The sequence below is a fragment of the Neodiprion pinetum genome, chromosome 4 (genome assembly GCF_021155775.2).
Source record: "Neodiprion pinetum isolate iyNeoPine1 chromosome 4, iyNeoPine1.2, whole genome shotgun sequence".
NCBI classification, from domain to species: Eukaryota; Metazoa; Arthropoda; class Insecta; order Hymenoptera; family Diprionidae; genus Neodiprion; species Neodiprion pinetum.
Window position 1 is genome coordinate 14,005,930 of NC_060235.2, and position 24,622 is coordinate 14,030,551.

The 24,622-nt window shown below is 41.2% G+C and overlaps 3 protein-coding genes across 7 annotated transcripts; 2 read left to right on the forward strand and 1 right to left on the reverse strand.

Moving 5' to 3' along the window:
* Window positions 1-1,010: 1,010 nt before the first annotated feature.
* Window positions 1,011-1,931, forward strand: LOC138190855 (uncharacterized). Its single transcript, XM_069135383.1, has 2 exons — window positions 1,011-1,148; window positions 1,203-1,931. Exons 1-2 carry the CDS (start codon window positions 1,011-1,013, stop codon window positions 1,929-1,931), a joined length of 867 nt encoding a protein of 288 aa, XP_068991484.1.
* A 9,709-nt stretch (window positions 1,932-11,640) lies between these two features.
* On the forward strand, window positions 11,641-12,972 carry LOC138190856 (golgin subfamily A member 6-like protein 22). Its single transcript, XM_069135384.1, has one exon. It carries the CDS (start codon window positions 11,641-11,643, stop codon window positions 12,970-12,972), a length of 1,332 nt encoding a protein of 443 aa, XP_068991485.1.
* A 7,451-nt stretch (window positions 12,973-20,423) lies between these two features.
* Naa80 (N-alpha-acetyltransferase 80) lies at window positions 20,424-23,271 on the reverse strand. 5 transcript variants are annotated; one of them, XM_046621539.1, is made up of 4 exons: window positions 23,129-23,271; window positions 22,571-22,684; window positions 21,230-21,360; window positions 20,424-20,869 (listed from the first exon to the last, which is right to left on the reverse strand). In XM_046621539.1, the coding sequence occupies exons 1-4, from the start codon at window positions 23,137-23,139 to the stop codon at window positions 20,541-20,543; spliced, it is 585 nt and encodes a 194-aa protein (XP_046477495.1). In that variant the 5' UTR covers window positions 23,140-23,271; the 3' UTR covers window positions 20,424-20,540. The 5 variants fall into 5 exon arrangements, 3 of the variants coding, with proteins under 3 accessions (XP_046477495.1, XP_046477494.1, XP_046477496.1); XM_046621538.2 differs by having other exon boundaries at window positions 23,124-23,247; XM_046621540.2 differs by having other exon boundaries at window positions 22,971-23,228.
* Between the last annotated feature and the right edge of the window lie 1,351 nt (window positions 23,272-24,622).

A 24,622-nucleotide genomic window follows, 5' to 3' on the forward strand; every position in this document is an offset into this window, starting at 1 on the left:
TTGATACCGGAATCGTCTCTCGCGAGTCTTTTCGTCAACTTGGTACCAGGACCGCAGTATTGTTAACCGGGAACATGCAACTCGATCGGAAGTTTGTTGATAATGCTATTTACCAAACCTTTCTCACTTGATCGCTTTTTTGACGATCGCTTACGATCACGTGTGTGCATAATCATGTCCGCTCTGCGACTGAGAGAAAGTTGTTATGAACGATGCATTTATAGAAAATCCAGCCAGTCACGTTTGAGATGAGGTTCGAAACATAATCAACCAAGCTGCCCGTGATGAATTTTGACAAATTTACGCAGCAGAGTACAAAACGGAAAAAACGTCATGGCGAATTGTTGTCGAGTAGTGTACGTGCGGTATTCTGCGAAACATCTAACTGTGGCAAAACCAACGCATTACTTGCGCTTATAACGCATCCGAACGGTTGGAAGTTCGAAAACCTGTACGGTTACTTAAAATCTCTCAATCAGCTGAAATACAAGTTTCTGAGTCAAGTGCTCGGAAATGTAGGCGGTGTTGAGTATTACCCCTTCAACGAGTATGAGCACGTCATTGCACCGAACGAAACGCAACCTAGCTCGATCATGATATTCGATGACGTAGCGTGTGAGAAGCAGGATAACATACGCGCGTACTTTTGTATGGGTAGAGATCACGATGTAGACTGTTTCGATCTTTGTAAGAAGTACGCTCGAATCCTTAAGCATCTTGTGCGCGACAACACCAACTTGCTGGTCTTATTCAAACAAGATGAGATGAATCTGAGACATGTGTACAACGATCATGTAAACACCGATATGTCGTACGAAGAGTTTAAAGACTTGTGTGCGGCATGCTGGAACGGTGACAAATATGGATTCGTAGTGATCGACAAGGATAGAGAGCTCGGTGATGGTCGGTATAGGAGGGGATTTGACAATTTTATGAACATGATAAAAGAATAAAATACACGATCTTCGAAGACGACGAAACAGTAGCTTTCCAGAACTAGTTGTGTGAACATGCAGGAAATTCGTAAGGAAAAAGAAATCTTGCATCGTATCGCTCAAGCGAGTAATGCGATTCGTCATAAGCACAGAATCCTCAAGACGGGAAAAGAGTCGCTGCAGGAAACAATGAAGGATGTCTTCAGACCTGTGGTAACCCCGCTGCAGGAATTAGTCAATGTTTCTCGAGGCACGTAACTTGTCAAGGAAGAGGTGAAGGAAGGACTCAAAACTGAAACGAAGGATGAGTCGAAGAACGAAATGGAAGCAGAAGATTCTTTTGCAACTGCAGAGGAAGAGGATCAAACTGTCACGGAATCGTCGGTGAGATCAGAAGATGAATATTTTGAGATGCTCAACGATAAACAAAGACAGCACGAGTTGGATACCGTGTACGGGGCACGGAGTCTTTCTGCTGCCGGGCTGATGGTTGGTGACTCACCCATAAGCTTCGAGCGCGATTCCGTTCGCATAGGCGGCACGCTCTATCCGAAAACTCAGGGACTGCTGGAGCTGCTGTTTAAAAAGATGCTCAACAGCACTCACGTTACCCGCAACGACAAGGAGAATTACAGAAATATTCTTCTCGCAACAAATGCTCACAGAAAGTACTATAGCGCCACCGAGCCTATCCGAAACGCTCAGAGCGCCAAATTCAAGCATGTAATTGCTGAGCTGCTCAATATTTCTACGTCAGGCAAAGGCGTATCACCATCGTCACAGATGTCGAAGCGTACGGGCAAAGGTGTTCTGCTACCTCAGGCTTGGGTCACTCGACAAGGTGTTAAAACAGATTATATTTTCTGGGACGATGCTAACGAGCTGGTGGAACGTCTTCGTTTGCTTATAGCGTCTCAAGCGGCTGGGAATACAAGTCACAACAATAAAATTATGTCGATTCTGGAAGAATTGCGGGAAGCCGGAATCATTTATTAGCCAATTCTCGTCGACTCTGCAATCATTTACGAGATGAGCGTCGACGTGTTTGGACGTCAGCTGAATGAAAACACAGCTGCGAGCACTCGCGGTCCTCCGGGTGTCGGGTTTCAAATAACAGCGGACGAGCATAACGATATACGGAACAAGAGACTGTGCAATGTCGCAGATCCCGCAGAGCCGAACCATGCTGTAACTTTAACAACCTTGAGACGAAAATTCAACGTACTGCAAAAACAAATCGACAACCTTGATCAAATGATCAAAGCTTCGGAGATCACCACGAAGAAAGCCTTGGATACCTTCTACACAGACTTCAAAACAGGCAGAGACCTGTCGATTCGAAACGCTAAAATCATTTACAAATTGGCCACCAGACTAAGAGCGTTGGAATATGAACGAGAAAAAGCAAGCACTGGTGACGGAATCGCATAAGCCTGCACGCCGGAATTACCCGCGTCGACGTGTAGACGTGCGCGGCATCGATGAGACCTGGCAGGCGAATGTTGTTGATATGACGTCGTACGCTGGACAAAACAAAGGCCACAAGTACATGCTCACAGTCATTGATATCTTTTCAAAGTATGCGTCGGCTATACCGATAAAGAGCAAGTCTGGAGATGATGTTACGAAGGCAATGGAGTCTGTGCTTGTTCAAGAACGGGTACCGAAAAATTTACACGTCGACAGAGGAACGGAATTTCACAACTCGAAATTTGAATCACTTATGACACGTTACGGAATCAAACTCTACTCCACGTACAGTAATTTGAAGGCTTCGATCCGTAAACGTTTCAATCGGACGCTGAAAGGTAAAGTGTGGACACGGTTCAGCATGAAAGGAAGCTACAAGTGGCTCGACATCTTTTCTGATTTGGTTTCGGCTTACAACAACGTCAAACACCAAACCATCAGAATGAAACCGTCGGATGTCACCGTTGCAAACGAAAGGTTATTATTACGTCAGGCGTACGGAGGGCTTCGAGCGATACCTACCATATCAGCAAAGTTCAAATCCGACGACAAAGTTTGAATCAGCAAATTCAAAAATGTCTTCGAGAAAGGTTACACTTCCAATTGGACGACTGAAATATTCACGATAAGTCAAGTGGAAAATACTCATCCTGTGACGTACAAGCTCAAAGACTACCGAGATCAACCCATCGCTGGTGGTTTCTACGAACAAGAGCTCCTCAAGGTTAAACATCCGGATATCTATCTGGTGGAGAAGGTGCTCAAGAAGCGTGGAAGAAAAATATACGTCAAATGGTAGGTTTTGACAATACACACAACAGTTGGATAAACGAATCGAACATGTCACATTTGAATAAACGAATTTTTCTGTAAAATACGTGTGGTTTCTTTATTTCATACCCGACACATCATAAGTATGCATCTTTATTTTCTAGACAATCGACAGACATATGCATCGTTGTACAATTTTTTATATTTCGGAGCGTTCTTATTCACTATCCTACATAATAATATTTCATACATCATGGTACAGTTATAAAAATCAAGTCCTACATAATAATATTTCATACATCATGGTATAGTTATAAATTAGATCCTACATAGATGACGATACGGTAATTACAAAGCTAAGGTGCAGGCTTGTAACCCCACGAAAGCGTGTCGGTTGTGTTTTGAAACACGATCCTCTTGTCGTCATTCCAGCTCAGTGCCACTTTCTGCTGTTCCACAGTGTATACCTCATGCTTTCGACTCAATATCAAATGCTGATTTCTAGACAAATTTTCACGTTTCAACGCACATTCCAAATAATCGTTAAAAGTTATTTTTCTCAACGCTGATCCTCTAACATTTTTGGCACGTTTATTGTCTTTCTCATCACCCAAGACCCGGAATGCGTACAATTTAGCTCTTAATCCTACAAATTCCAGCATTATTTTCCCGTTATTCTCGTCTTTCATCAAGCCAAGAACTTTTTTGTTTGATAGAGGCATTCCGTAAACGTTGTCAAGCGGATAATCAGTCGTGTCGAATTTATGCAAGTCCTCCTTCATATTGTAACGTTCGTTGACGTTACAGAAATAAATATGGATCCGCGAGTTTAACTATCAAGTCAAAATCAAGAGCGTGAATAAAATGTTGTGAAAAAGCTTTAATTGCGTAATATGTGTTTCTTGTTTAAAGTCTGAAACAAGACTGTTTTCACAATAATGTTGGTTGACGCAGCAACCTTATTCTTTTGAAAGACATAAGAGGTTTATAAACGTCTTTTATCTATGATGACTACTGGATCATTAAAGAGGGGGCAAAACGGGTGATTTCACCCTTTGTAACAATATGTTCGTATATGTCGGGGACGGTAAACTTGTAAATCAAACTGTCGGTATCCGTATACATTAATTTCGCTCGGTTGCCAAATTTCTGCTTAATATGATTATAACGAAAATCATAGATATATGTTTTAGACAGATCCGGGTCAATAACCGAAATTTGTTCAAGCTACTGCAGAATTTACGTGTTATTGTTTTTCGACAATCGTCCAGATACGATGATAATTTATCGAGGCTACTAGGCATGAAACGGTACGAATCTATGAAACGGAACGTTACATCCGTTCCCTTAACGAATTTAGTAAAGGAAATGTACTTTTCTTTATTAACGGGTAATAGTTTAACAGTACCTTCGAATGACGTTGCCAAGGCTTTGATCAGAAAATGCGAATCGTAACCCGACAGATTGTGGAATATCACTGGGATAGTGTGCGAATTTTGGTAATTTAGATTACAGCTGCGGTGAGCAGCACCACGGTACTTTCCCGTGAAATGACAGTGATCCCGATGTTTCACGTCTGTGGGCGTAAACGGTTTTTCACAAATATGACAGACCGCCGATAAATCAAATTCGTTGATCTGATTGAAATTTAGTGGTTCCATCGATACAACAGTCTTGTAGTATCCCTCTAACGAAAGTGCCAATTCCTTTAACTCGTTCACAAACCATTGGATGCAAGTTTCTCCACGATTAATTTTGAATTTTGAAAGCGAATCGTCAAACGCGCAATGCAGATAGTAAGCTATACTATACGGAAGATGCTTCTGATAAATTGTTCTATTTTGCCCAAAACTTTCATGTGTGGGCTGCAGTAAACATTCTAGATCTGCGTCAACGCAGAACAGAACGGTTTCTTTGTGTTGAAAATTTTAAAATTTGAGAATCTTATCCTCTTCTGCTGGTAAGATAACTTTGGTTTTGTTTAAATTCATGCAATCTACATTGTGCTTGAATAAACACCTTTCAGATTGAAAGTGTGATAGACACCTATCGCACAACCAAGTACGACCATTACGTTTATAAATTTGGGAACTTGTCAACCGCGATAAATTCCGAATTCATGCAAAATGATGTGTTACATTCTTTTCAATATTTTCCATACCATCATCGTCATCGTCGTTTTTAGACTCTATTACTAAAAGATGGATTGTAGGTTTATCAGACTTGTTTCGACTTAAATAAATGAGTACAATTTCACTACGCTTTTGTTTTTCCGTACTGTCTATACCATGAACGTTAATTGAAAGTTTCTTAAGTTTCTCAAATTTTGGAATCTGGTCTAAAGACATTGGAAAACGCAAACCGTCGTATTGTAGCACTGAGCTGAAATGTGGATATGAAGTGATTCGCTGGGATAGTTGTTGGCTGGAAAGAGGGCTGCGGTGACCGACCAGAGGAAGCAATGTGCGTCTCTGTTGCGGATGTTGACGACAGCCGTCTTATCTTGAATGTCTTTGGGTAGTGGTGTGTATGTGAACACACCGCCTCGCATTGGCACGTACTTCTTGATATTTACAGTCAAACTGAATATTTCGGTCAGCGACCAACCAGAGTCTCTCTTGAAAATCTTCCACCTTGGCCAACACTTTTTGCTTTACGTTCTCTTCGAACCACCCGTGTATGTCAGCTGGCTGGACGATGATCTGGTTTCTGATGATAAAATATTTCATTTCTTCAACAAGTTCAGCGTTTTTCGATATATTGAATTTACAACACAAGACACAGTTTGCTTTTAAACTTCCCACTTTTCGAAGCATTTTCTTCAGTCTTGCAACGACGAGGTGTTTCGCATCTCCCAAAAACCTGTTCAAATCTTTATGCCGCAGATTGATAATGGCTCCCATTCGAATTCGGCTCTCGAAAGCTGTCTCCAAATCTTCCCACCGTACTCGATCGCTTCTTCGTCGGCTTCGTAATCCGTCACCCACTTTTTGAAATTGTTGAAATTTGACTGTCAAAGATTTCAGAATTGCAATTGTAGTCAAAATTCTTGTCTTCTCCCCGATCGTTGAGGCGTTGTTGCTTAAGATTTTATTCAAAAGCCTGGTATTTTGGGTTCCGAATCGAATCCATTTGGAAATCTCTGCCGGTGACGATTTTTCAGATGAAATCTTGAACGCCGTTTCCATAATTTGTATTGATTTCAAACACTTTTCGGAATCCATGTTTCTTCTTCTTTCGATCACGCACTTGACAAAGATAGAGTTACAAAGCTTGGTCTAGAATGACCGCTCTACGCTGACACAGTCTCTTTTATGGGTAAACACCGACGTGACTCACACATTGCCGACAATTCGTGAACAACCGTATGCAATATTCTTCAGCGAAAAAAATTTCAAGATATTACTTGAACGAACCTGCAGCGCGTGGAAGATAGTAAGACAGTCCTTGGAACTTGGTGAAGAAGTTTCGCACGCCTCATGTACGAGAGAGAGCTGTGAGAGTGAACTAATTGCTAGAGTTATACATGGAACTGTGATAGGCTTAGTAGATATCGTTCTCCAGGAGCGTTATGGGGGTGTTTTACTTTGCCTACGGTGTCAGTTTTCGATTTCGAGATCTACGCACTGGTGCAGTAGGACAGAGTGAGAAGGATATATCCTGCAAACGTAACCGACAAGTGTCAACCACTTTATGATTTGGTATTAGTTTAATCATGAACCTAAAACAAATGGAGAAGCTGTACGGAGAGTGGGGTGCTCCGTCCGTCTGATGAATTCATTAGCAGTTGAGCTTGCAAACCATCGAGGTGGGTGATTGAAATCAGTGCACTTATACAGTTTTTTTACCTTGAGTGTACAACAATTTTCGATTTTACTTGAGTGAATAGAAATAATTTAACGCGTGTGCGTTTTTTTCAGATTATTCTCAAGAAAAAAATGGAGTACGTAAACATTTTACAACATGTGCGGGTGCCTATGGAGCGGATATTCGAAATACCTTACGATTTTCTGAAACAATCAGTAAGGTTGGCAATGAGCGTGCACATAGCGAACGGTGACCGTAATGACGATAACAACCCTTGAATTGGCGTTATCATTCATCAGGCGGGTGTCGCGGCCCGCCTGGTACGTGATGAAGAGGGGGATTTTCTGTTTCAAAAAATGTAAGAAAAATTTTTATTCAATTTCACAACTTTTAGAACAAATTTATTTTCCTTTTTTTCCTTTTTGACAATGAAAACCTTGAAACTTTTGTGATACATACATGTCTTACGTTTCCAAAATATCATTTCACAACTTTTGAAACAAATTTGATAAATACTTTAGTGTGCGTGAGTGATACATCATATCTTGAATATCCAAAATTATTGTATGTTTCAGAGAGCTGTAAACAACAGCATGCAACGTAGTGGTAGTAGTAGTAGTAGTATATCTAGTTAATGTGCAGCAAAAAAAATAAAATAAAAGCTTTGTGAAAATGTTTATACAATTTTCTTAAACGTTATGAAACGTGGAATACTTGGAAACTTCTTCAAAACATTTTTTTTTTCTGTTAAGTTTTTGAAATTGGTTCTTGATCACGTTCAGTAGTCGCACGCTCCATGCTGGTAAGAAGGAGACGCTGCATACATTGTCCAGGTACGGTGTACAAATTAAGCGAGAGTCGACGCATCTCTGAATTTAATTTGACCATACTGGCCGCCAGATACTGCAAGAGCAGCCGCTCCTCCTCCATTGTCTGCGCCAATTTCTGGTATTGGGTCTCGTCCTCGTTCAGCAGTCGCACAATCCGTGCCGGTGAGAATACGCTGAATTCGTCGTTCAGATCTGTGACGACACGCTGTCCAAACCTCGTTTGGTCTCGTCGAATGTTGGTGACTTTGTAGATTTCGAAAATTTCCAGCTTCGTCAATTTCTTCGTCGGTAGAATCTTCGCTGTTTTAGTTCTGCTTTATTTGGAGTTCTCCTCATTAGAGCACAAGATGCAAAACTGTCTTTCTGACCTGAAATTCAGCCTTTTATAGCCATATTCCGCCCACCAGGCACACAGAATCCTTGAAAAACTTCTCAAAGCTACCGAAATGATGTGTCTTCGATTGTACGTCAGAACCTTCCAGAATTCGACGTCTCACCGCAATCCGTTGTCGGCAGGCCGCTCGCCGTCGAGTCGAAACTCGTCGGACGATTCCGAGTATTGTTTTCGTCGGACGATTCCGAGAATTGTTTGTCTAAAATTCGTTCAAGGCCACAGCGGGTCTTTCAGAATTCAACGTCGCACCGAAATCCTTTGACCGCATGCCGCTCGCCGCCGAGTCGAAACACGTTGGACGATTCCGGGCATTGTTTTCGTCGGACGATTCCGAGAATTGTTTGTCTAAAATTCAATGTCACACCGAAATCCTTTGACCGCATGCCGCTCACCGTCGAGTCGAAACACGTCAGACGAATTGTTTGTCAGTCTAGATTCGTTCAAGGCGGTGAGAATCTTCTCGAACCTTCTCGAAGCTCTCAAAACCTGACACACGCCAGGATTCTCGGTCGAACGTTCGAGGATCTACGGGGTCCGCTCGAACGCCTGAGGACTCACGGAGTGCGCTCGGTAATGCAGTTATCGATCCCGCTCGATGGCATTATTTTCTTCACCGACAAAGAGCACAATTTATCCTACAAGGGGTAATACCACGGCACCTTCAGGCATTTTTTACCGACGATCATGGTCATTTGGAAGATTTTTCACCAACAATCATCGTCATTTGGAGGATTTTTTACCGACGATGATGGTCAATTGGGAGATTTTGTTACCGACGAGCGGTCGGCAAAGCACGTTTTATCTTACGAGAGTGGGGGTAACCTTCAAGGGTTTGCGTCTGGGATGCACGTATAGGCGGATTGGTCGGTTCGGTCGATAAAGAAGGTGTTTCTACGCAGAACTCTCCTTGTTATACTACTGAAAAAGCTGAACTCTCTTGATACTTTTATTTCTTTGATTACATTTTTAACATTTTTTACATCGAATAAGATGTTTGCGTTTTTAAATTGAAGCATCTCAGCTCAATAATTACTATGTGATTAAAAAAATGAATGACGTTAAATCAGCAAACCACATGTGCTTGGCGACACATGCTTCAGATGTTATCAATTTATTTCACAACTTTTTGCAAAGGATATGTAGAAGACTATATATTGTGACGGGACGCCTGGCTGGCGTACCGACACCTGGGGTTCAGCGCGAGCCCCCTAATATTTTGCTTGGTAAACCCAAGCAAAATCTAACTGTCCACTCGATAACCCCGCCACACACCGGGAACCCAATCAAATCACACGATTTTACCGTACGCCTTCTTCAGGGAACGCGACCAATCTCTATCCGCGAAAACGGCGTAACTAGAAAATGAGAGTATATAAGACGCGAATCAATCAGAATCTATCATCTATTGAGCCACACGCCCAGGTAGATCTACGAACGATTGGACGCGAGGACCCATCCGTGGTTACATTCACGGAGCATTCCACGTACACGAGGAGCTGGACACCAAGGACCCACGATCAGGAGACGTGGAGTACCCGTGCAAGGAATCCTCGACACCACTTCCCATCAAAGGAGGGCATTCAGCGTACTGATGAATCCTATTTGTTTTCAATAAAATAAATTCCTTAGGTACCAGGGAGCCGTGTCTGAGTGAAGAACAGCATTGCGTCTGACCTCATAGCTCAGATACGGTGATCGTCTCACAATCCCCCGACCCGTAGGTAGGACACCTGAACCCGTAGAGAGTCACGGTCATAGCGACTGAAAGCCTTAATACAGGCGAAGGTGCATTTGCGTAGAATCCCCTTGCCTTTAACTACCACGCTAGTGATATCCAGTCTTGCCATACGCAAACTGATTCACTATCAAAGTCTTTCTGACTACTATGCTATCACTCACGTAATATTCTGTTTCAGTACTATCTAAACGAATAATTACAATATTAAAATCAACCGTCAGCGACGATTCCTCATTGTCAAATACCGTCCCTCTGATGACCAGGCTATAACATAAATAATATTGAGTCTACCCATAGGTAAACCTAACTACCATCCCAGTCCTTCCGACTACCGCACTAGCACACGAATAATATTCCGTCTTAGTTCCCACTAAACGAATCATTATCCATCACCAAAACCGACTGGTCAACGATCCAGAATAATCAAATACCGTCCTTCTGACCAACACGCTATCACGCAATTAATAGTCAGTCTTGCCGCAGGCAAACTTCATTAATATCAGAGCAAATAAGGAAGAACTATCCCTTCCTAAATTATCAAAAATCTCTTAGAGATTACCAGAAGAATAAGTTCACAACCTTTCATCCTGTCTCTTATCCCGCCTCACGGGAACAAAACATTGACGTATAATTGCTATATTTCCTTTCCCGAAATAAATAATTTCGCATCACAAGTCAACCTCTCAGAGCGATCTATCTGTGCGTGCTTCACACTCACAGATCAAGTTTGACCCTCAACCGCTTACACGGCCTATGATGATGGGTCTATTCTACTCGTGCCTGTGCACATGAGGGTGAGAAAACAAATTCTGAGGCTATCTCGAAAAACCAAGTTGGAGTGGTCAAACTATTCGGGCTGTTCCTGGAGTTAATCAGACAATTAACAATAAGCATCCTTCTCCACCTTCTATTCCAGAGACAGGAAACTCTCAAAACAAATACATCATTCGAGTATGCGCTAAATATCACACATAGCGTGTGAAGTTTTGGCGAAACAAAGCCCGCGAATAAACTGTACGTCTCATTGGAGAAAGCGTGCAAACTCGAAACGTTTCAATATACATTATTATATGAGAGCGGACTTGTTTCAAATTTTTGTACATAATTTTTTTGTGTATTTTTAGAGTTTCATAAAGCTACTTACTTAAATGTACTTGTCTCCAGTTTTTTTACACCATTTTTGGTGTTTTTGGGGTTTATTTCACGACTTTTCGCAAAGTAATGCTATTTTTAATATTCAAAATCGCCGGAAATTCTAAAAAAAAAATTCATATGTATTCTGAAAAATCATTGAATTCATTTCATGTGGAATAAAAGAAATTACTAGAGATCAGTTCGATTTCCGTTTCCGTTTTGAATGTGAGTGGCAGGTGTGCGAAAGAGTGTGAGTGAAAAGGCGAGAATTTAGCAGGATAGCAAAGGTGAGGAGAAAAGGAAATAGGACAGAGAAGGAGCGGGGAAGACATAGACGGGAGGTCGGGTGAAGGGAATAGGGAGGCAGGAATAGGAGGGAAGGGCGGTTGAGAAAGAAAGAAGGGGGAGAGTTTTGAGATTAGGCAGAAAGAGCCGGCGGACGGCAACGATTCGGATAAGATAAGAAGAGGCGGTGACATCTAAGGAGTAAGAAGGGGGATAGAGTAGAGACAGGTAGGCTGCGGATAGATAAGGTAGGGAGCGGTGACGGAGAGAAAGAATATGAGTAACGCGGGTGGCCAAAAAGAAGGGGCGAACAGGGAAGAGGAGGAGAAAAAGAAAGGTAGGCCGGGGGCAGTAGCAGCGTTAGGGAGGGATAGGAGGCATATCCTGGGATCGACGGTGACGGTGCTAGACTTATGGAAGACAAAGCGGGAGGATGAAGGGGAAAAAGGGGAGGAGGATGTAGACGAGATGCAGGAAAGAGAAAGAGTATTTGGGAAAAGCAGGAAAGTGCACCGGTCGCCGGAGGGTAAGACAGGGGAGGAAGGGAAGGCAGAGGGAGGGGGTATACAGGATATGCTAAAGTTGATTAGGGAAGAGCTAAAGATAGGTCTAGAGGAGGTCAAAGGGCAGGGAAGGGGGATCAGGGAAGAAATGAAAAAGATTAAAGGTGAAATGACTAGAAGGGAAGAGCAGTGGGAAGTAGAGAGGGGGGAGATGAAGGAAATAATAAGGGATCTAGGTAAAAGACTAGAAGAGGTAGAAGAGAGGAGAGGGGGGGAGATGGAAAGGGTAAAGGAGAGGCTGATAGAATTAGAAAAGAAGAGTGCAGAAGGAGGGGGGGAAACGCAGGTACAGGGGAATGCGGAAGTGGCGCAGGTAACAGTAGATAGGCTAAAAGAGATGGAGTGGGCCATAGAGAGGAAAGAAAGGGAAGAAAGAAGGGGAAATATAGTAGTGAGAGGAGCGAGACTAGAGAAGGGAGGAGAAAAGGAAGGGTTGAAAAAGATTTTGCAGCTGATAGGGGTAGAGGTCGAGGTAAAGGATATGTGGGCGGTAGGCGCGAAAAAGGGGGGAGAAAAGGGGATATGGATAGCAAGACTAGGAAATAGGGAGCAAAAGAGGCAGGTAATGGGAAGAAAAAGCCTACTCAAAGGGAGGGAGGAGAGAATAGACGAGGACCTCACCTGGGCAGAGAGGAGAATGAAATGGAAGTTGAGGGAGATAGCAGCTATTGAGGAGAGAAGGGGAAACAGAGTAAGAATAGGGTATGCAAAGATCTGGATAGAAGGGAAAATGTGGAAGTGGGATGAGATAGGAGCGGTGCTTAGGGACGGTACAGGGAGAGCAAGGGAAGAGGAGCAAAGGGAGGGGAGGGGAAAAGTAGGGGAAAGCGATAGGGAAAGGTCAGCAAGCGAGGAAAGACAAGAGGGAAGTATAGAAGCACAGGGAAGGGTACGTAGGGAAAGGCAGTCGGGGGAATGGGTAGTGGGGTGGGACAGAGGCGGTGGGGAGGGAGATAAGGAGGAGAGAGAGGGAAGTAGGCGAGACAGAAAGGGGGGGGTGGAAAGTAGCTTTTTGGAATGTGGCGGGGCTTGCGAGAAAGGATGAAGATTTCTGGAGGGGGCTAGGGGAGTGGGATGTAATATTTCTAATGGAGACATGGATAGAAAAGAAGGGGTGGGAAAGGATTAGAAATAAGTTGCCAGTAGGGTATAAATGGGAAGTGCAGTATGCGGTTCGAAAAAATAGGAAGGGAAGAGCAGTAGGCGGAATGCTGTCAGGGGTAAGAAGGGAGATAGTAAGTGGGGAGGGAGGGAGGGAAGAGGTAAAAGAGGGCATGATAACAAGGAAAATAAGTGTAGGGGGGGAAAAATGGGTAGTAGTAGGAATATACATAAATGGGGATCTGAAAGAGAAGATAGGGGAATTGAAGGAGCGGGCAGAAGAGATAGAGGGAGGGGTAAAAGTGCTAGTGGGGGGTGATTTTAATGCCAGGACAGGGCAGGAGGGGGGAGGATGCTGGGGAGAAGGAGAGGAGGAGAGTAGGAGTAGGAAATCAAAGGACAGGAAAATAAACTTGGAAGGTAGGCAGCTGGTGCAATTTTTAGATGAGACAGGATGGGCAATAATGAACGGGAACATAGAGGGGGATGAGGAGGGGGAATTTACGTATGTAGGAGGGGCGGGGGTGACGGTGATAGACTACGCTATAGGAGACATCGAGGTAAGGGATAGGGTCAAAAGGATAGAGATTGGGGATAGGGTTGACTCGGATCATCACCCGGTAATAGTGTGGTTGAGGGGGGCAGTGGCTAGGACAAGGAAGGGAAAAAGAGTAGGGGGAACTAGTAGAGGAGACTGGACGGAGGAGGGTAGGATGAGGTTTAGAACAGAAGTCAAATGGGAGGGGATAGGAGAAGTGGATGTAGGTAAAGAGATAGAGAAAAGAATAAGGGAGTTTAGACGAGTCTTAGATGTAGGCGGGAGGGGGAGGGAAGCGAAAAAGGGATGGTGGGATGAGGAATGTAGGCGAAAAAAAGCGGAAGTTAGGCAGAGTCTAAGGAAATGGAGAAAGGGGGACGGGGAAGGGGAAGCGTATAGAAAGGAAAGAAGGGAGTATAATAGGCTATGCGAGGAGAGGAAAAAGAAAGAAAATGAGGGATTCATAAAAGAAGCAGCGGAAGCAAGGACAGAAAGCAAGGTATGGGAGATAGTTAATAGGGAAAGAAAGAAGTGGAAGAGGGTGAATGAAGAAATAGGAGATCAGGAGTGGAGGAAGTATTTCATGGGATTATTAGGCGGGGTAGAAAGCAAGGTAACAAAAGGCGGGGAGACGGTAAATAGGACGGGGGACGGGGAAGGGGAGCTGCAGAGGGAAGAGATTTAAAAGGTGATAGGAAAGCTGAGGGATGGAAAGGCACCAGGGGGGGATGGAATAGTTAGCGAGGTATGGAGGTATGGGGGGGAAGAAATGGAGCAGTGGATATGGAAAACTTGTAACAGAGTTTGGGTGGGGGAGGGCTGGCCAGAGGATTGGAGGGAGGGATTGATAGCGCCGATAGTTAAGAAGGGGGAGGGGAAAAGGGTAGAAGAGTATAGGGGGGTGACTTTGATGCCAACTCTATATAAGGTGTATGCGATGGCATTAGCGGATAGGTTAGAAAGAGAGGTAGAGGAAAAGGGCTTGATACCGCAAAACCAAACGGGTTTCAGAAAAGGCATGGGTACAATTGACAATATATATGTACTAAATTATTTAATCAATAGGCAGGTGGGAAAGGATAAGGGAAAGATGGTGGCGTTCTTTGTGGACCTGAAAGCGGCTTTCGATTCAGTGAACAGGAAGGTGCTGTGGGAGACTATGGAAAGGAGTGGGGTGAGGGAAGGGCTAAGGGTAAGGATAGAGGAAATTTACAAGGAAACAAAGAGTCGAGTGAGGAGCGGGGGAAAGGTAGGAGAGGCGTTCTGGACAGCGAGGGGGGTAAGGCAGGGATGTCCGCTCAGTCCGCATGTGTTCAACCTGCTGCTGGCGGACTTAGAAGAGGAAATGGGGAGAGGGAGAAGGGTTGGGGGGGTGGAGTTAGCCGGCGGCAGGGTATGCACATTAGCTTATGCGGATGATATAGTATTACTAGCGGAAAGTGAAGAGGAAATGGAGGTAATGATTAGGAAGTTAGAAAGGTATATGGATAGGAAAAGGCTGACGGTAAATGTAGGGAAATCAAAGATTATGAGATTTAGGAAAGGAGGCGGTAGAAGGAAAAACATAGATTGGAGATGGAAAGGGAGAAGGATAAAGTAGGTGAAAGAGTTCAGCTATCTAGGGTATAGAGTAAAGTGCAATGGGGGCAGGAATCAAAGGTGAAAGAGAGAGTACGGAAGGCAGGGGTAGTAATGAGGCAGGTATGGGGAATAGGAAAAAGAAGGTTTGGGAGGGATTGGGAAAAAAGGATTTGGCTATTTGACAGGCTAGTATGGACGGTAATAGAGTATGCATCGGAGATATGGGGGTGGAGGGAGTGGAGGGCGGTTGAGGCGGTACAGGATAGATTTTTGAGATGGACATTAGGAGTGGATGGGAGAACACCGGGATATCTAGTAAGGGAGGAACTACAGAGGGAGAAGCTAAAGATTAGGGCAGGGAGAAGGGCATGGAATTTTGAAACGAAGCTGGAGAGAGGGGAGGGTAGCGAGTTAGCTAGGAGATGCTGGGAAGAGATAAGGGACAAGGCAGAAGCTGGGAGACAGGGATCGAGGTGGGAAAGAGAAAGGGAAAGTTTCTTTGCGGAAAGGGGAGCAGAGAGTAGAGAGGTAGTCGCGAGAAGGGAGAGGGGCGAGATGGAGTTTAGAGAAATAGAGGAAAAAGAGAGGGAAGAACAGAGAAAAGAGAGGTGGGAGAAAATAAGGGAATCGAGGTACAACAGATGGTACAGGCTAGTGAAAGGAGAAGGGATACCAGGATATCTGGGAAAGGGATGGGGAGAAAGCAGGTGGATAAGGGTGGCAAGATTTAGATTAGGAAGCGAGATGAAGGAGGCAAGGTACTGGGAAGAAGAGGAAAAGAGAAGGTGTAGGGTGTGCGGGGGGGAGGAGGAAACATGGGAGCACGTATGGGAAAGGTGCGTAGGCTGGGATAGAAGGGAGGAAAGCTGGCAGGAGGTGGTGAGCGAGATGTTAGGTGAGGAGGGGGTGGGAGAAGTCTGGATGAGAGAATTAGAAAGGATCAGGGATGTACAAGAGAATGAAAGATTGAGAGATGAATGGGAAATGGAAGTCGATTAGGATAAGGACGATTTAGGGAATAGAATAAGGTAAAATAGGATAAGGTTAAGTAAAGATAAGGATAAAAAATAAGAAAAGGATAAGAGGGAAAGTAAGGAAATGGCAAGGCAATGGCACAAGGCACAGGCAATTAGAAATTAAGTAAGGATAAGGTAGGAAGTAAGAATAGGGTAAGAATAGGTTAAGAAAACATTTAAAATATTGTAAAGGAAGAGGAAAAGGGAAGTCCTTGTAACCCCAAGGGGAGCAATAAATATTACATACATACATACTAGAGATCAGTTGAACAAATTTTTGCTTAAACAATTTATTACTTGGATAATGAAAAGGAATGAATACCAATCAAAAAAAACAACAAAGTTCGTTTGTATTATATAGAATGAGGCTCTGTTAAATTTCTTCCATCAAATCTTCATTCATATATTTCTTTTCATTTCGCTCATTATTTTACTCACTACGAGCCTACGTACAAAATCCGGAGGCCCAAACATTTCATATTCATTCGTTATCGTATTGATATAATGTTTCATTTAATTATTATATCATACGATAACGAATGGATATGTTGAATTTGTATAGAATGCCCCATATATACACCTGATCCACCCAGTGTGTGTTGGAACGTTGGGGTTAGCCGCTCATGGCCGACGGTGTGTGGTGTGGGTGCGTCCGTGAGCGAGCGTTTTGCCGTGTGGGTATGCCCGCGCAACTACGTTCTAACTCACCTATGAGCACCGCACACACGCAAACAACAGAGAACGTGCGATCTGTATTATCCACCAAGATCATATTTATGATCATCATGTTAGTGTAGCCTTAAAGGAACTCTGCAGCATCGACGGAGTGCGGCTGACTTCAGTCTCGTTGCCGGGTGTCATGGCGACTTCCATGCGTAAATAATCATAATAATGAAAAGTGTGCGATGACGTCGAAATTCTATAATGATGAATGAAACGAAGTCGATCATGTTTTAAAGCTATATCGGCGATATTCTTATAGCCACAGCCTTCGTTATAGTCTCAATCGAAAGAAAAAAAAAAGAAAAAATATACACTGGGGGATTTTTCTCGAGACTCTATATTTCGTTGGTTATGAGGAAAATAAATTTTTGTATTTAGATATAGTCCTGTGTATAAGCAAGTTGTGCGGAGTAAGAGTGTCGCGGGCTGTCGAGAAAATCTTCTTGTCTCGAGTCGCTACCGTGACTCTTGATCGTAGTTACATATATTTACACTGAAAGGTATAAATCAATGAATGATCGTTACATAAACAAACATATTATTACAAATTGAACATAAAATAATGCATAAATTAATACGCAACGTACAGATGTCATCTGTTAACCAATTATCTGGAATCTTAAAGGATCCTATGGAGCCTGATCCAATTTTTGATGGAAATGAAGAGCAGTTGTTATTAGATGAATGCATATTTCTAGTTAATTTAAAATTCGAAAGTGTTTCCATAAATTTAACAAATTAAAGAAAATCGCCTTCTAATTAATTAGTTTTCCGGCAAATGTAATGTTGTCAACAATACAGCAGTCCCGTAGGGATTCATCTACAATATCTAAGACTTTTTTCGGTATTATAGAGGCCTTATCCCAAATGGTCACATTCTTACAATTTTCTCGTATCAGATTTCTCAAAGACTCTCCATGCGCAAAGCGCTTGTGAGGTCGCTTGTGCTACCTCACATTGATTATTGTTGTCTGCTATTTACGGATATAACGCTTGAGTTGGACCTTCTGCAGAGGGCATTAAATTGCGCCGTGCGGTTTATATTTGATGTGCGCCGCGATGAGCATATGACGCCTTATTTCCGGGCCTTGAGTTGGTTAAAGGTGGCGGAACGTCGTCGCTACTTCCTGGGGTCCTTTGTATTTGCAATTCGGCTTTTTGGGGCACCGCGTTATTTGCTCGACCTTATTGCACGTCCTGTTCCCGTCGCTTTGCATGGCACTCGACGTGTGCGCTTCAATGTAGACTGTGTGGTCTCACCTTTCCGCACGGAGTGTTTCCGCAAGTCGTTCGCGGTTTCCGCCTGTACACTTTGGAACTCTTTACCAATAGACTTCAGGAGGAGCGCCTCCTTGCAAGGTTTTAAGACGGCCTTTCGTGCGTTATTGCTTGCAGATGGTAATGCTTAGTCCCCAGTGTATGCTTGTAGAATCAGCATAATTTATAATTTATTATTTATTAATGTAAAACTTTTTGTATGTACAACTTTATTTTTTTCGAGAGTAAGCGCGCCTTGCGCGCTCTCTCGTAAAACTTTATACCTATATGTTAAAATTCATTTTCTTCACTTTTAACTACTCACTATTTACTGTTCATTGTTTACTTTAATTTTAAGCTTCCACGATCGCCTGTAACCTATTATAATATTTTATGTATTGATTTTTGCACGGTGCTCTTAGGGGACCTCAGTCCCAGAGCACGAAATAAACATCTCTCTCTCTCTCTCTCTCTCTCTCCCTCCCTCCCTCCCTCCCTCCCTCCCTCCCTCCCTCCCTCCCGCCCTCGCTTCCTCCCTCCCTCCCTCCCTCCCACCCTCTCTCTCACTCTCTCTCTGTTTAATTTTGAATATGCTCTGTCATGTCCTTTGTGTGAATATTGATATATGTATATTTCGTACTAATAACCGACGCGCAGTACTCTACATTTATATGACATTTATATTTTTGGAGTAAATATGGATTATAAGGAACTACCATGGAGTTGTCAACCTTAACGAAATTTCTACCTTTTGATTATACACATGACCTTCGTCTCGATTATCTGTCCGTCGATATGTAGAGAATCCATTTTTTTCAAACTGTGCAAAATCACACATTTTTTTAGGGAATTTCTTTAAACAAGCATTTGTTTTTACGTTATAACATAGAGAATATTCTGTATGAGAACCATGTAATATATGTTTTATAGTTAGTTCCTGTAACTCGCGATCATTGAAACATATCTTGGCACTGATGTATTTATTGATGGCTTCTGGAGTTATCAATTTATTTGTATAATCTAATACTAATAGCATATGTGCATGCGGTAGGTCACGTTTTCGAAGTTCTATTGTATAATCATATGCTAGAACATTGCCAAAAATTTCCTCACTAATAACATCAGCTGAAGGAGCTTAGAACTTTATGTAAAATAATCTTACGGTAACTTTTGGAATATATATTATACGTTATACGTTGTACTTGGAGGGAATTTTTTCAATATTCCAGTCAACTTTGGCCATTTGGAATTACACATTACAGTGATAAATGCGAATTAATAGACTCAAAAATTCATGATTCGCTTGGAACAAAGACGCCATAAAATTTTCAGATATAATTAAAATAAACGATGCATGTTTTTATGCACATATCCAAACTGTATAATTACCTACTATAATTAATGGATATCCGCAAATTAGCATATATCATATATTTTTCCATCAGATTCTCCTAATTCAGACTGGATGGGCCAAGAAAAAATCAAATCTTAATCGTGGAAAGCTAAATGAAATACTTTTGAACAATAATTCAAAATCATCACGATTAGGCGTCCTTGATCACATTGGCCACGCGAAAATCAAACAACTTCATGATTTCGAAAATATCGGAGAGGAATCTGACTGGTTAAGTGAGACATGATATGAACTAACTCGATCTCTATATGGATCTAGAATTGATGATAAATTTACAATAGCTAAAATATATATTTCGAATAATATTTAGAAATCCAAGGATTCCTTCGAGATGAATTTTGCATTCTGAACAAAACACAGATCATAATTGTTTAGGAACAGCAACAGACGGAAAATTCAGAGGTGAAGTCTTATTCACAAATGTAAGTGATCAAATTCCATTCTAACAAGGGCGAAAAATCGAAGTATTCGGTGAAATCCAAGAATACGGCAATATTTGCTATGGAATCTCAGATTACATTATGATAAAACATCTGCATTATATTTCATTTGTTGTTACAGAAGATACACGAATAAAATTCGAGTTCAGGATATTAAACAGATCAAAATTATAGCAGAAGAAACAATGTCATTAGGAAAATTACTCTTGTTAGAAAAATTTTCATAGGCAAAGAAATTTCAAAGTTAAAGTTATCCTGAATATTAATAGTTATTCATTTGCATATTCGTAATGCTAATAATATTCAATAAAACTCCAACTTTCAAATTGATTTCCTTTAAAGTATAATAGTATACCAGTATACCACCGAAAAATTTTAACGAATCCCAGATCTACTAAGTTACATTTTATAATATACTTTTATAGGTACGTTGTCATGGTGTTTATTCATTAAATAAAAATATCTCAAAAATATATTTCTTTTACAAGGCATACAGACAGTATTAATAATAATAAGCGTCGGTATTGTAACAATTATCATAATTCACATATTTTTTACCATGTACGTTTTCACGGTTGAAAATGGAAACCCAGAATTTCGTATAACAGGCATAGGAGGCGGAGATCGTCCGTTTGATCTAAAGTCCTTCAGCACCTGTTTTGGAATAGGAGGCAATCCGTCCCCAGTAATATACGAGTTTCCATACAAGCTCACTGGGTCACAAATTTTGTATCCCATTTTTTTGTAGAAGTATTCTTGCCCCTTTGTTGATAGAAAAACATTAACGATACCTCGCTTTGCTACATATTCCTCTGCTCCTTGCATTAGCATAGTTCCAAACCCACGTGCTCTGTATCTTTGGTCAATTATAACTGAAATCACATATTTATATAAATAATTTATGGTTTTTTGGCATACGTCAAAACGTTTGGAATTCATCACACATCGATTTTTTTCTAATTATCCATGATTGGAAAGTATTAATTTAATTCGGAAAATTGAGAAATGTGAATTATTCCACTATAAATAACTGTCGACGCCTCCATGAACATGTAGGTATCTCAATGAAGGGTGAAACGAAAAAAAGCTGGGAAATTAATACATATGCATTTTTTTTTAATCACAGAACAATTGTTTTCTTTCTTATCTCCAAAGTGTTGATAAAACGAGATGAATCTTTTATAATTAATCCATCATCTAATTGTATAATTTTGATTACAAGATATATTCACCAGATTCTATAAAACAACTGTCCGACATATTAGGTACTAAGGATATTTTACAATGTCCTATGACATATGAATCATCCAAAAGAAGAAGACACGTAGGAAATTTATCACATGAAGAATTCAAGCTTCTCAACCTGTAAAAAAAAAATATCTAAATAATTTCAAAAATGGAAATGATATTAAGTAGATTTACGACTAAAACTTCTACTTTACTTAATCAAACCTTGCTGAATTTTTTCAACAAACAGTTTTTCAAAAGAACATACTTTGGATAACTCGAAATTTTGTTTCCATTCTATTAGCTTCTAAACCGCTAGAGATATAAGAAATATCTTACAGGTAATTCAGCTAAATTCTTTTAGGAATGCACTTGCCATTCGTTTTTTGGGGGCAAGCCATTATTAAAATTCGGAACATAACTATCATGCTTACCTAGTGACATAAGAATACCACATAATTGTCCAAAGCTGTTAAGGCCGGGTTACACAGCGCATGGTTCAGCAAACTTTCTTCATGACTCGGCATGCAGTGCATCATATGAATGGACGAGCACGCTAAGGCTCGGCACAGCATGATAAGACGCGACTTTACCTGTTAACTGTAAGTAAATTTAACACAAGTCAAAGCGCCGCATGTTGAGGCTTCGCTCGTGAATGTGTTCACACATGTTGCTGCACGAGTAGCAATACGTTCTCAGCATTTAGACATTTTTGACTGCAAGGGATTTTTGGACAAGATGCGGACAAGCCTACAAAAGTCGCGCCTGCTCATCAATCTAAACAGTGTGAGAACAGTCGAGATTTAGATTCTCACAATAGAACAAGCCTCAATGAGGCGAGCCAAGCTCGTCAAACTATGCGCCATGTATACCGGCCTTCATTTAACACATCTCTTATACTTTTCTAGCCTGTATGCTTGCAAGCAGTGGAGGAGAAACATGAATAGTGAATAACAACTCTAGTGAATAAAAACTCTTCTGTTGATTCATCTGTGTCGTAAGATCAAAAAATAATGCTCTTGCCTTAAATTCTGCCACACAAGCCCCTATCAATGTTTTACACCTCAACAAAAGATGTGGACTTATAATAATATAAAGATCTTTGATGGGAAGTTTCTACAGCTGATCGGCTTGGAGCTTTAAGGACTTTATCCATGTAGTGCGAATCTTATACTTCCAAGCGTTTAGATAAAATTAGTCATTTTGAAACTGTTTATAACATGATAGATCAGAGTTTACTCATAATCCAAAAATACCAAAATCAAAATAATGTTTTCTTGTCCTGTAATATCTCTATTATTCCAATCGTGCTATGAAAATTTAATAGAAACTTCATCTTAACTTACCGTGCAACTTCGCTTCTCGGCCATTCAGAATTTACTAATTTACAGCACTGAGGTGTGAGCTCTATTCTCTCATGCAGCGGTACCACTGTGTAGGATGTGTCTTTCATAATGTTCCTGTAATAATATTGAGTGTTTAACACATGTGTTGCAATCAGTTAGTTTACTATTTCTATTTTAATTAATTGACTACAGAAATATTATGATCAATCGTATATCCAATTAAATACATTTTACTCAAAATGAAGTGACAACTCGGGTTCAAAAAATGGAGGTCAAAATTTTTAGAATTTGATTTTGAAGTTTCAGAAAAATACTAAATGTGATTGCTGAGCATTTTCATAAATGTAATTAAATTAAAAGATTCTATAATTAGAATCAGCTACAAAACCGTACAAATTACCTTGACCAGATGTTCGTTTTTTAGGAATGAAATAAAATGTAATAACAGTATGTAAGTAATGAATATTATGAGTATTGTGACGCACTACGCAGCTCTTTGTAAACAGAGAATGAATCTTCTGACAGGCATTATAATTTGTTATTATCATTTTACCCTACTTTCGCAACATTGCAGCTGACAGATAAGTTCAAAGCATTATCTCTCAAATAATGTTGACACTTTCGTTCGAGGCTTCTTGCCATGAAGGCTAGAGTAAAGGAGTAGACAAAGCGTGCTTCAGAAATGTACACGAAATCCCGGCTTAGACGGCGGCGCTGCGATCAAAAAGATCGTAATCATATATATACATATATATTTAGATCAGACACACTGTTACTCATGGAGACTAGAGTACAGGAGTCAAGTCTCTGTGAAATCATGAGAAATAGTTCCGTATAGTTAGCAGATAAATATAACAATTATTATTTTTTATTGTTGCTATATTTATCTGCTAACTATACGGAACTATGAGAAATAAAGGTTCCGCTACAGCAGCGCTGTCGTCACTCTGGACCGATAGCTATATGTATATTAAATATAATAGTCTCCATGATGCCGCACATATTTACGTTTATTATAATTATTATAATTTTGGTCACTATATCACTGTATTACCAGAGATGAGTAGGGAGATATGTGAATCTCGGGAATCCGCTGATCAGCTCCTCAGATCTTCTCGTTCAAATCGCCTACAATTCTGAGAGTTTGTTAGGTAAGGCTCGTGCCAACCATCACTACGCGTGATTGAAATAATTATTTATAACAACACTTGGGTTAACTACACATTTATTAACAATCTCCTTCTAGTTCTCAATAGTAGGTTTACAATTGTGGTACAAACTGATGTTGATCACTGTCGCAGTTACAAACTGTTGACAAGTCTCGGAGGTTCTGAATTACTTATAATGTGATTTGATTCTAGGATTTCGGTAAGGTTCTGATCTGTTATCTATGATGTCTGAAGTTCTTCTCTGTACTATTCTGTTTTGTGAAAGGGTTGAATTAGAGGGAAAGTAGGAAGAGTTCAAAAAGAGTCGCGGTTTCCCGCGGGTCTCGGATGATTGGTTAAGGATGATGAAATAATTGGGGGTAAGGTTTTTGATTAGTACATGAGATCTCGGTGGGGGATTAGCGCAAGGTGGTTGGTTTGGGGAAGCAAGCGGCGAAGCGCTAATTGGTCTTATCGTCATTAAAGTGAAGCAGCTATCCTGAATTCTGAGAATAAGGGTTTCTGTCTCTGTGAGCTATCCACGATTTCTCTTCCCACGTTTCCGGTGTTTAGCCTACTCGATTATCTCAACTACTGCAGGTGTTTATTACTTTGGATTATTGCGGTTGAGATCGTAAATCAAAGGTTTTATGTGAAAGCTAATGTTGAAAGGTATAACGGTTGAATGGGAAAAAATATATATACCATATATGTTATGAATTTGACTGATGAAATAACGGTTCATCTAGCGTATGAGAACTATCGACATAATATTTTGGACGTTACGATGGTAACTATGTGTAGTTGCATTAATCTACGACTATTGGTAAGAGCACGTAAGGCTCTCTTATGGTAACTGCACGCTGGTGAGGTAGGGCGCAGAGAGCGTGCCGCCGTGGATACC

Bases quoted from the DNA above. Each gene is read 5' to 3' on its own strand.
- LOC138190855 (XM_069135383.1), top strand. From the start codon at position 1,011: ATGCAGGAAATTCGTAAGGAAAAAGAAATCTTGCATCGTATCGCTCAA. The intron at 1,149-1,202 runs GTAACCCCGCTG...TAACTTGTCAAG, and splicing joins AGGATGTCTTCAGACCTGTG to GAAGAGGTGAAGGAAGGACT.
- LOC138190856 (XM_069135384.1), top strand. From the start codon at position 11,641: ATGAGTAACGCGGGTGGCCAAAAAGAAGGGGCGAACAGGGAAGAGGAG.
- Naa80 (XM_046621538.2), bottom strand. From the start codon at position 23,212: ATGGCAAGAAGCCTCGAACGAAAGTGTCAACATTATTTGAGAGATAAT. The intron at 22,685-23,123 runs GTAAAATGATAA...ATATTATTACAG, and splicing joins TGCAATGTTGCGAAAGTAGG to GAACATTATGAAAGACACAT. The intron at 20,870-21,229 runs GTGAATATATCT...ATGTGATTTCAG, and splicing joins CAGTTGTTTTATAGAATCTG to TTATAATTGACCAAAGATAC.